The sequence below is a fragment of the Nannizzia gypsea genome, genomic scaffold (assembly GCF_000150975.2).
Source record: "Nannizzia gypsea CBS 118893 supercont1.5 genomic scaffold, whole genome shotgun sequence".
Classification (NCBI taxonomy): Eukaryota; Fungi; Ascomycota; class Eurotiomycetes; order Onygenales; family Arthrodermataceae; genus Nannizzia; species Nannizzia gypsea.
Genome location: NW_003345197.1, coordinates 615,784 through 627,945, shown reverse-complemented (window position 1 = coordinate 627,945; position 12,162 = coordinate 615,784). Strand labels below are relative to the sequence as shown.

At 45.6% G+C, this 12,162-nt stretch overlaps 4 protein-coding genes across 4 annotated transcripts; 3 read left to right on the top strand and 1 right to left on the bottom strand.

The window, feature by feature from the left end:
• Positions 1-173: 173 nt before the first annotated feature.
• On the top strand, positions 174-841 carry MGYG_06077 (60S ribosomal protein L34; the record flags this gene model as incomplete). Its single annotated transcript, XM_003171486.1, has 4 exons — positions 174-197; positions 267-280; positions 363-486; positions 641-841. 4 exons carry the CDS (start codon positions 174-176, stop codon positions 839-841), a joined length of 363 nt encoding a protein of 120 aa, XP_003171534.1.
• Positions 842-1,577: 736 nt separating this feature from the next.
• MGYG_06076 (hypothetical protein) lies at positions 1,578-3,596 on the bottom strand (the record flags this gene model as incomplete). The annotated part of the gene is made up of 2 exons (XM_003171485.1): positions 1,578-2,675; positions 2,730-3,596. The coding sequence occupies 2 exons, from the start codon at positions 3,594-3,596 to the stop codon at positions 1,578-1,580; spliced, it is 1,965 nt and encodes a 654-aa protein (XP_003171533.1).
• A 307-nt stretch (positions 3,597-3,903) lies between these two features.
• On the top strand, positions 3,904-5,803 carry MGYG_06075 (cactin; the record flags this gene model as incomplete). The annotated part of the gene is made up of 5 exons (XM_003171484.1): positions 3,904-4,404; positions 4,461-4,937; positions 4,993-5,616; positions 5,690-5,722; positions 5,786-5,803. The coding sequence occupies 5 exons, from the start codon at positions 3,904-3,906 to the stop codon at positions 5,801-5,803; spliced, it is 1,653 nt and encodes a 550-aa protein (XP_003171532.1).
• A 1,103-nt stretch (positions 5,804-6,906) lies between these two features.
• On the top strand, positions 6,907-8,413 carry MGYG_06074 (forkhead domain-containing protein; the record flags this gene model as incomplete). The annotated part of the gene is made up of 2 exons (XM_003171483.1): positions 6,907-7,815; positions 7,877-8,413. The coding sequence occupies 2 exons, from the start codon at positions 6,907-6,909 to the stop codon at positions 8,411-8,413; spliced, it is 1,446 nt and encodes a 481-aa protein (XP_003171531.1).
• Between the last annotated feature and the right edge of the window lie 3,749 nt (positions 8,414-12,162).

Genomic DNA, 12,162 nt, shown 5'->3' with positions numbered 1-12,162 from the left:
GGAGAGTTCTGGTCCCGTGACTTGGCCAACCCACACAAATCGCTTAGTTCGTTTTTCGTGAAGACTTTCGAAATTTGATATCGACGACAACGAAAAAGAGACGACGTCGCCCAGCTGTCACTCCAGTCCCTCCCCTTCATCTCGCCAGCTGTTGAGATTGGAAAGCCGACAAGATGACTTCCACAAGACTTCAATATGTGAGTTGGGGTCTTCCATTTGACTTCTTTTGGTTAGAGAAGCTGCTAATGTTCTCATTCAATTTCTAGCGACGACGGAACCCGTATGTGCCCAACCAAGCAGATTTCCCTGCGATTGAAGTGAAATTATCGGCGTTCAAATGATTAATACTGCTTTGCGACTAGATACAACACGCGATCTAACAAGGTCCGTGTCATCAAGACCCCAGGCGGCAGCCTTCGATACCTTCACATCAAGAAGAAGGCCTCGGCTCCAAAATGCGGTGACTGTGGAATCAAGCTCCCAGGCGTGAGTAACCCCCAATTGAACGGCCAACGAAACAATTTCCCATGGATGCAAGTGGCTATTTTTGGATACCAAGGGGATCTTTTTCAGCCGGCAGCGTTTATAACGATACTCCGCAAAGCCCGTCAACTGACTCTTTCTCTTTAACATACTAAAGATTCCTGCTCTCCGTCCCCGTGAATACTCCCAAATCTCTCGCCCAAAGAAGAACGTCACCCGCGCCTACGGTGGCTCCCGCTGCGGAAACTGTGTCAAGGACCGCATTGTCCGCGCTTTCTTGATTGAGGAGCAGAAGATTGTTAAGAAGGTTCTCAAGGAGTCACAGGAGAAGGCCGCCACCTCGTCCAAGAAGCGATAGATAACTTGCCTTGTGGGGTCGTGGGTGTATTAAAGGGGTATACCAGAGTGACACAGTGATACCTTGAACGAACGGGAATCAAGACTCTATCACAATCGGAGTTTGGGGCGGGAATACCATCTCTGTTATTGGTGGGAGTTCCCAAAATGAAAAGAATATAATTACGAAATGCATTATCAGCCTGTCCTTTTTTAGTGTACGGGCAATACTTTTCAAAGTCGGAACATCTCCTGCCTAGTGTGATGTTGTTTGGGATATTCTCATCTTTCACCTGTGCTGTCCTCCAAATCCAGCAACTGTTAATGACAAGCAACTTCCCAAACCTGCCAAACGTCTTGTCAACTGTGACCAGACAACCGCTCGTATGCTCTTTATACAAAAGTAGAATCGCAATATTCCTCACTTTACGCGCCGCTAGCATAGTTGGTATACGAGCTTCACGAAACATCTAGGTTGTTTCTTTCCGGGATCAGAAGCTCAACATACTCCCAGATGTTCAGGTACTTCAGGCCCAATCGTAGACAATTACTCTGTATGAATTTCATTCCACCATCTAAAGAAAGGCACTTTACGTGAAGTGGTGAGGGTTACAGCACAACGTCCTAGATATTTGAACGAGACAAGTGGGATAGATAGCCACATACTCTGTAATTATCGTCCATATTACGAATAGATAAATAAGTGAAACGAAAAACAGAGTAATCTGCACCGACACCTAAAGAGACAACACTCCATCCTAAAACCTTCGTTTCTTCTTTGCCGGTTTGCTTTGGCCCTTATCGGCTGTCTCAAGCTGGCGTCGTAGTTCCTGTCGTTTCCTATCTGCCCTCTCCTCCGGAGACTCCTCTTTAACTTGATTGCTCTCTGCTTTCGGTTCACCCGTAGTACTAGACATAGACGGCAACGAAAGTGATGGATTTGTAGGATCTCCTTCTTTACCAATCAACTTGTTAGTGTCATGATGACCACCATCTTCACTATCTTGTGAAATTTCGGTGTTAGAGGCATTCCTTCCTTGGACATTGGTCATGGCCGACTTGTGAGAAGCTTTCACTCCACCAATGGTGCCAAGTTTACCGCTCCGTTTGCATGACTTAGAGGATGTCGTTGATTGCTCCTTATGTCCATGTGACAAGTCGGGTTCCTCTTGTTTGCTCGTAATGTTGTAGCGGCCCCCGTCTTCTTCCCCTGCTTCAGGGCTATCCGTCTTGTCCCTAGAGCTTGCTGCAGAGGCAGCTTCTTCCCCACCCGGATTGAGGTCTAATGGTTCTTTTTGTTTCTTCCCACCGATTCTTCCGAGCCCACTGCGTGTACGCAGAGCAGCCTGGCTTTCCCGCTGAGCTATCTGGGTTGTTGTATTGGTCCTTTGAGAGCCACTGTGATTTTGTTGGTGTAAAGCTTGCCTCGTGGTTCTACTAACTCTTTTATCATTGACATCGTCATCGTTGTCATCACTCTCACCACTTTCTGTTGCTAGTGGGGTGGCCTGATCTTCCATGCTAGACTCTGTGGGTTTGTTAACGGCCTTATCTGCGTCCAACGTGGCAGGATCAAGCCCTTGTTGCCTTGTTAATGACTTGGGCTTCTTCCCACCAATATTACCAAGAGCCTTCGGTTTAATTTCCTGACGTGGGGTTGGTTCGGGGTTACTGTAATCAATGATTGACGGTGTTTCTGTCTTCATGTTTTCCATTGAACCTGTATCTTTTAGGCTCCCGGATTCCTGGGAAGATCTCTTATGTTTGTTCCCGTGTTGTGTCGAAGAAGGATGACCGGTAATGGTCGATGAGGGCTTTATACTGGTTCCTTTGAGCCGTGGGGGCGTTTCTTGCCTCTACACTGGAAGTTAGCATTGTGGTCATGAGATATGTCGAACAGGTAGGAATACTTGAAATTCATCATCGCTTTCATTCTCATTGTTTTTTGGCTGTCTCTTAATATCGTGTGGAACTTCTTTCCCAGTGTGGTTGGAGCCACGGGATGATATAGGGCGATTCCACCATTCGCTTTCTATGAGTTCCATATTCCGTACGTCAAACAGATCATCATCGTACAAGTGTTTCCGAATTGAATTTGAACCAAATTTCTCCGAAACTCTGCGATAATGTACAGCCTCCCAAGAACTTTTGTCAAATGGGCTCAGTCCTTTCACCAATCTGGAAGCGTGTGAAAAAAGGGAGCCTCTCTTTTGGCCTTGTCGTATATTCGCCATCCCAGGAAAAACCGTACTCAAATCAAGTCCCGAGGACTCTATTTTGTCGAAAAGCTTTCCAATTATCTTATCTTTCTCCTCTAATAGTTCACAAAGAGATTGCTGACTATCTTCAAGGCCCAGCCAGCTTTGCAACGTTGGCACTAGCATATGTCGTGTTAATGCAGATGGAGAACATTTGGATAAGTTCAACGTCCATTTTAAAGGCTCTAAGGGTTTTGGTAACTTCGTAGTGGTCGACAGTTTTAAACTCGATCCGGTGCTGTGGCCAGAAAGACATAACGATGTCTCTTTAGACCCGTGCAGCGCATCATTAATTTTCTGTAACAGTACAGAATACTGGTCCTCATCCTGACTGGGATCGATACTGGTATCTTCTTTCACGGCGCGATTAATGATTTGTTTATGGCTTAGGCTCTCAGACCAAACATGACCCAGGTCAGTTAAAAAAAGCTCATAGCCATCAGAGCTTGGCTCGTAACTGAATAGAAGTGGTGGATATGAACTGCTATGGACCGGCAACCTCTCCCAGTTTCGTGCCATATTTAGGTAATTTTAGAGAAGTAGTCATACAAGTAAACAGTTCAAGATTTATCAAAAGCCATCTATTGTATATCTAGGTAGGCAGCAGTCGTTAACACAAGCGTCGAAGGTTTAACTTTAAACGGTTAGCTGTGGCATAGTTAACTGACCACAAGGAAGGTATGCCGAGCTCTCGGAAAAGCTGCCATCCTAATCAGAGTCACTTTGACCTCAACATCAAATACCTGCAACGCGAAAGCAACTCTCAACGCAACGCACAGAACGGAATCCTCAATATCGTCTTTCTCGCTTTTCCACTTTTCACAATATGTCCTCGAATTATAGAGATCGGTACGGCAGTAAGAGGCCTAGGTCTCGCTCACCAGCTCCATATGCACCCCCCGATAAACAGCGACATGTCGATAACCGGTATTCATCTGCCACTCGGAGTAGGGATCAAGGGAGTGCAAATCGAGGTGCTTGGAACATGAAAGAGCAAACTCGACTTAATCAACTACAAGAAGATGAAAAAATGCGTGAATGGGTTGCCCAGGAAGACACGTTTGTGCTCAGGCAGGCGAAGAAGAAGGCTGAATTACGAGTGAAAGATGGACGCGCCAAACCTATCGACTGGCTCACGATTACTCTTCGTGTCATTGACCCGACTCGGAACCCTTTAGACGATGAAATTGCGGACTCAGAACTAGATTTAGTGGAGCCCGAGGGAGTTTTTGAAGGGTTATCAAATGCACAGCTGCTAAGCCTTGAGAAGGACATTGATACTTTTTTATCTCTTGAAACTAGTGCCGATAATCGTGATTACTGGAAGGTAGGTCGTATCATACCAGGCAATAGCACTGTTCCGTGTTACTAACCTTTATCTAGACTATGAAAGTGATCTGTCAGGACCAAATCCGAAAGGCGGAATCTTCTGCGCCAGAAAAGCGTGCAGTTACTTCGGTCGCTGCTGATATCGATAGACTACTTAGCCCAAAGACATATGACGAGCTCCTTACACTAGAAAAGCAAATACGCCGGAAGTTAGATTCTAACGAGCCGGTTGACACCGATTATTGGGAACAACTCCTAAAGAGCCTTTCGGTATGGAAAGCGCGTGCGAAATTGAAGCGAGTTTATAGTGCCGTTATTAAAAACCGCGTCGATGAGCTGCGGAAGCAACAGCAGGAAGAGGCTGAGAGTGTTCGGAAAAAGCTCGCGCCTCTAGCCCCATGTAAGAATGTTGGATCGTCGCAGCAAGAGCTTGAACAGGTGGCACTACTCGATCCCGAACCTCTTCTTCAACTCCGGAGCCAAGACAAGAATTTAGAGGTTATGGATGAGGAAGAGTTGCTAAGCCATATAGTATGTTTATTTGACGTCCAATTCTATTCCATAACCTATGATTAACAGCCTTTAGGCCCAAGAAAGGATGAAAATAATGAAAATGGGATTTGTCCCGTTGCGCAATCGCCCGACTGAGAAACAAGTTGCTGCATCCATGGTTACATCGGAATCTTCCACTATCACGTCTTCTGCCCCACGCTTTCTCCCAACGACGAACGATGATTTCTCCCAGGCCACAAAAGCCTTGTATGAAAGAGAGGTGGCACGGGGCATTAGTGAAAACGAGGAGATATTTGCCGGAGAAGAGACCATCAGCACATCTAAACCAGCTTGGGCGAATAAGTACAGACCGCGCAAGCCACGATACTTCAACCGTGTGCAGATGGGATATGAATGGAACAAATACAACCAAACCCACTATGACTACGATGATCCTCCTCCAAAGGTTGTGCAGGGGTACAAATTCAACATCTTCTATCCGGATCTTATTGATAAGGCAAAAGCTCCAACCTATCGCATCGAAAGAGAGCATGGCAGGAAAAGAGGGCAATCTTTTGCACCTGCCGGGGAGGAAGACACATGTCTGCTTCGCTTCATTGCCGGCCCACCTTACGAAGATTTGGCCTTCCGTATTGTAGACAAGGAATGGGACTACAGTGCAAAGCGAGAACGGGGGTTTAGGAGCACGTTTGACAAAGTATGCTCCAATTCCAATTCTATATGGCTCACCGCTGCCATGCATTAGAGGATCTCAGCTAATCATTATTCAGGGTATCTTGCAGCTTCATTTCCAATTTAAGAAGGTACGTATAATCTCATAGTGACGTTTCCACCGTTGCAAATATGCGGACTAACACTTATTACAGATATACTATCGTAAGTGATGTTGTTGAAATGAACTTGTTATAACCTGCTTTTTACACCTGCATCACATGGTGTAAGCGAACGCAGTATGCACTACGATATCATTCAGGATTTCATATTTCAAGGCGACACTCGTGGCACTAAAGCTTCCAATACTTGGCCTTTTTATTGTATTTCTCCCTTCAAGTCTAAGAATTGTTCCGATGGGAAATTTTTCTCCACAGGAGTAGGTGCACACATTGCTCAAATGATGTCAACTTATAATTAACCTATTGCCGCCCACGCCTGGCTAATCGGTTAAATATGACTACTCTAATGGAAGGTTCGTTGCAATACTGCATTGACGTATCCTTTGTACCAACCCGGTGAGGGTGGGAATCTCCAAGGCCGTGCTATTTGGTCATCCTATTGGACATGGATCTGAAGGAGATCTACAATAATTTTTAATTGGAGGCTTACAGTAGCCTCACCGGACCTTGCGCTGTGAGACCTTCCAGAAGACCCTATCCGGTGCTTTTTTCTGAAACTCAGCCACCTTGAGCTAGACCGTTCTGCGGGATGTAACTCATGACAGGTTAATATTCTCCTGCAGCTCCCCGTCTGTGCCCAACGAGCATGACAAGGTCTGAAGCTAGTCTGCTTGACACATTTCCCCCAACCTGTTCCCCGTCCCGTCAGGCTACCACTGTAGAACTTGGAGTTCCCTAGCATCCTTGATCAATAATCGGCTGTGTATACATCCCAAAGATTGCTGTTCCACAAAGGCATTCTTTTGGGCAATATTCCAACATACAAAAGCCCTCTCAGTCATCCATTTTTTTTACTGCTTTGTTTGCTCATTTTCGACAACAGTTATACGGGTTGTCTGCAGCAATCGTGTCGCGCAGGTGAGCTGGCATGTTCTCCCACGGGACTCAGCCATTTTGCAGGACGATATATGAAATTTGCCTAGAGAAGATCCAGTTACTTCCCTATTTCATCATACCCTTGTCTCACAAGTCTTCTCCTGGAAAGCCGGCCTCAACCTAGTCGTTGAGATCTTCCGTCTCCACAAATCTTAACGTTGTCTAAAACATATTGGATGGAGCTCGTTCCCCCAAATCTTGCGGAAAGTTGAGAAGATATGGACGATGACACGGGCATTCTCTGCCCTTCAATCTGTGCCCAGATGCATCATGGCAACTCTCCTTCCTTTACCACTTCGCAGGGCGGCGAGATATCTCCAAGTCAACACGCTCCGGGCTCTGTTACCACCTCACTACATCAGCATAGGTGTGTGATCTCTCATCCTTCAATACTACAACAGGTACTTGACCCAAATCTTCTTGGAGACGCTCTCCCACAACAGCGACAACTTTCGTCTACAACACATAGTCATGAAAGTTGGGGCTCAGTTATAGAACCCAATACTTTCTGCAACACGCACACAATGACGTACGGTATTGAAGAGAATAAGGGAAACATCCTATCTTGGGAAGACGAAGCTCCCGGAACTATCGACCTGGAGTTTGACCTTCTTGCCTCGACCTATCCTCTACTTGATGAACTCCACGAATTTGAATGCCTGGGATACCAGGCAACGAGGCAACCAAACACATCCACACCATCGCAGAGAAATTGCAGCCAGATACTTGATAACCATTATCCAAATCCAGCGTCTACTTGTTCTCGACCGTCATTTGATAGCTCGACTTCTCGGCCGGAAAGCGCCATCTATCCCCCTCTCTCGCCTGAGAACTCTGTTGAATCTAGTTCTCCAGTTGACTTTCATGTGCTTTATGGGTCTGACCCAATTGTACGTTCCGTGCCAGAAGCCGGGAACCTTGCATCTGAAGATGAGACAGACGACGATAGTGTCTCATCCGAAGAACCCTATGCAAGATTAATTTGGAGGGCGCTCATGTCTGCCCCTGGTCATAAGATGGTTCTGAAGGAAATATACGAGTGGTTTGAAAAGAATACTAGCAAAGCCAAAAACTCTGATTCTAAAGGATGGCAGAATAGCATTCGGCATAACCTTTCCATGAATGCGGTAAGATACTGAAGTCCACCCCAACTCTTCATAGCTTTCCTACTTACTTCCCCATCGTTAGGCCTTCGAAGGTGTCAAAGAAGTTTTATCGCCAGGGGCGCAAACCCGGAAATCTGGTAACGCTTGGGTCCTCACTGAACGTGCTATCAGACACGGGGTGCAGTCCACAACCCGTTACCGCAAACCTGGGGTTCACAAAAAATCCCAAAAATCAGACCACCCTGCCCCTCAAAGGCAAAAATCAGGAGCTAGGGGAGGTCGCGCCGCTAAAAAAGCCGCCAAATACAGACGCGCCATGCAAGAGTCTCAAAGGCTTGACCGAAACTCTCAAAATGCGCCTCCTTCTGATATACCTTTCAATCAACCTGACTTTCTTGCTCAAACGGCGAGTTGCGTTGAGTATGGATCCGCAGACACAGTGAATAACTACATGTTGAGCGACTATGGGCTTGAGAACCTCTTGGGCTGTAACGAACTTATACCACGATCACCGTTATTTTACCCCGACTTGGATCTGGATGGCAGCCAGCAGCTCTCTGGGTCTACTGTCTTGGGAGGCCAGCCGATCGGTCGAGATTTTAATTCCCTTCTGCAGTAAACTTTGATATTTCGTTTGTGGATTCACCCCCTCCCCCCAACTGATGGCTACATATCAGTCCCATTCCCATTTCTTTCTTTTTCCTACCGTTGCTTTGATCATTGCGCCAGGACACCAGTGTGCCGTGCCCTGTAAACGGGATTCTCTATTTTGCTTTTTCTTCCTATCTCATTTTCTTTTTCAAAACCTTGCCAAATCCCCCCCGACAGCTTGTTCTTCGTTCAGAATATGTTCCTTTTCTCTCTTTCTCCCCTTTTAACTGGTACCCATAGTCACCGTTGGCGCATGGGGTTTGCTGAGCGTGTTTCGGCTTCTACGTTTTCGATTTCCACCCATTTTTGAGCCGGCGAGCTTCATGTGGGGTTGTTTCCTTGGGTGCATGAGGTAGGCATGTACACGGCTGGCTCCCCGTTCGACATATGTACATTAGCTGCAGTAGGAGATCATTCATCAGGTAATTAAATAGTGGCTATTTGGACCAGGCGTGGTTTGTTTGGCTGGTGGAATACTTAGAGGGCTAATAAAACAACGAAAATATCAAAAACAACTGTTTCCACGCGCTCAATTCTCATTTCAAATCGTAACAAGTGTTACTTGATGCACAAGCGATCAGACCCTCTTACCTGGACCAATGATACTAAAACGTCAGGGAATTGGCCTGGCTTTACGCTAAGGAGGTCCGTTTCTTTACTCCGCGTCACAACCATTATCATAGCCTCAACAATACGAATCACTCCGTACTTTGAGAGCAGGAACTGCTGATTTAGCTTCGTGTGATATAGCAGTGTGAGGGGGGAGAAAAGGGAACCTATCGTCTGTGTTGAAATCGGCTGGCTATATGCATTTTCAGGACAGGTTGCCATTCTCCTGTAACTGCATCCCGTTATGTGCATTATTCTATTTGACAAAATGTGGAATCTAGGTCTCACATTCTTTCCGTATAGCCGCACCACGGAGTGTAGTACAGAAGACGGAGAGTGCGTCCTAACACTCCGTACTCTGTACAATGTGGGAAATCTCCATACATCTGTGGGTGCTGACCCATGTGCAGTACGGAGTATAGTCAGCCATTTTCACCCCTGAGAGACCGTACGAAGGGTCATCTTAACACTGTTAAAAGTTTACGCTGTTCTCGACTGTAACCTAGGCATATTAGAGACACGTAGTAGAACTGTAATCAAGGCTGGCTAATGCCAGAAATGGCCTCGCCGTTACAGATGACGTGTCCGAAAAACCCTCCTGTGTCAATTTACAGTGGCTGATTTTTCCAGGTTACTATCCCGTGTTCTCAGTACATTCACGCCAGGCGGTTAAATTGATTCCAGGATGCGGAACGGCGGTTGTTCATATCTGAGTGGACGCCCCTTTCTCCGTATGGGGGTACCCGTCAGCTGGAAAAATTATGTATTTGCTTTTTGACATCTAAGAAGGAGCTCAGTGCTGTCACTTCTGTTTCCTATGGGATGATGATGATAACTAACTAGCTAAGCAGTGGGCTAGTTAAAGAATAACAAAGCATGACATTAACATTCAAAGCCAACCGGAGCCTGCGGCGCTGTGCCACACGCTTAGCAGGTCGATAATGAGAACTGATGGCTTTGTTCAACCGATGTGGAAGTGATCCATCCTGCATACGTGCAAAGTAATGATGTCAATGAATCCTGGATTCCCTGTTAAATGCAAGTCACCATCGCTATCATTGCAGCGCCTTGCATTACTGCAGAGCTACCACATAGAGTAATCTTACCTAGCAGCCATAACTCATGTAACCAATTACAAAGGCGACTGCCGAGCATTATCCACGCCGTCTCTTCGTCCAACATTCACCCCGTGCCGTGCTTGTGTTAAAAACTGCATCGGATCTTGTAGCCCGCTATCCATACAGTGTGTGTCTTTCAAAACTGGTATCTAGTTACCCGCTGTGTGACATCTGGAAGCTGCAAACGTTTACTCCGTCTACACATGAAGAAACATGTTTACCCTCAAGCTCTAACATATGTGTCTAGGTGTATGCACGGAATAACGGAGCCCTACTCCGTATTCCTCGGAGATCTCTAATCGCCTCTCTGGTCCCATTTACGCCTCACAGAACTGGGCTGCTTGGTGATCAAGCGGCAAAGCGGATCCCCCCTATGCTGGTGCACATCTTCTTATTATCATTTAAGGGTTATCAGCTTAAGGAGCAGTGGCGACTGAGGAATATTTTGCTATGAAGATCCTCGAACAAAGTTCCGGTTTCTTGATCCCCGTCTTGTGTCATGGTGTTATTTATCATCCATATTTTCCGTCAGTTATTAGGTAGTTAATCCCCGGAAATACATATTAAATACTCTTAAGCGGAACAGCTCAGCATTCAGAGGCCCAATGCACATGCAGACATTTAACCTCGCTTCACTACCATTGCCGAGGGGCTCTCCTCCCGCGTGTTACCCAATTATACTCCATCCACCTACTCATTATCGGAGAATTTTGATGCTGAGCGCAGGCTTACACCAGGGCGGAAATGATATATCACCAGACATTGCCACAAAGTCTAAATTCCATTCCGCTTTCTATGCACCTCAACCGAAGTAATCATCAAGGCATGAATACTCCGTAAAGACAGTTTAAATATTTAGCAACCTGGGAAGATTTCCCTGGGCGTTTCCTGGAAACTTAGAAAAAAGATATAAAATAAACTCGGAGAACGTGAATAAGTTACTTAATGGAAGCCTCACGAGACTCTTTTCTCTGGGTCGTGCATGCGGTATACAGTCAAGCTCGGCCATCTATCGTATCTATCGGGTAACTATCTTAGGTTGTTCGAGTTTCGAAAACTTCAATAATTTAGGTATGGATCCTTGGCTATATTCATGTACTCTCTTGAGGCATAGGATTCTTAGATTGTAGTTTTCTTGCAGGCTTGATGCCAGACTTCAAACTCGTCATATCATAAATTAGAAGAGTTACTCCATAAATTAGTGAGGATTAATTTTGCACCTTCTATCAGAAGAAGTCCACTTTACAGTAAATGAAAACTCATTTCTTTCTAGATAAATACAGCCAAAAAGGTAACATTGATTACTACAATCACTTCCCTACCGCTAATCGTGGTAGGATATGACGTATGAGTATACCAGAATATTAATCAGGTAGCTATTGATGACTACTTATTAAGCATCTAAAACCTAACGTATAGAAATTCGCACATAGGCAAAATGCAGTCATCGGCGGAGATAGCCGCTCTTATTGCTGGAGAGTTTGGGAAAAGGTGACCACAGCTGATGTAGCCTAGAAGCTCGGATTGGGGGTATACTTATAAAAGCTATGAGTATTGATGTACATAGAACAGTAATAACATATCGACAACTGTCCTAGGTACAGTGCTAGGCCAGAGATGAGCGATCATATCCCCGTATAAACTGGGTGGAGAGTGATCGATGAATTCAGCCCACCCACGGCTGACGGTCATAAGCCTAGCAGTAGAGGAGACTATGGATAGCAACGACAGGCAGATTTAGTCAGTAAGTATCCTAGAATCTACCCTAGATTCAAACGATGCTTAACCGCAACGTACCGAATCAATTAAATCAAAGTAACTTTGAAAGGGAATGTGGTTGAATTTGACACTCCCCACAAGGGAGTAACCTTAAGTGCGATAGGCGTTTTATTTTTCCGTACCGAAATTTTAATTTCCTAACCTTGGAACCTTCCTTTCGGGCCAGTAAGATCCATGTACTTGATCAAGATGATGTTAAGGTAAGCTAAAA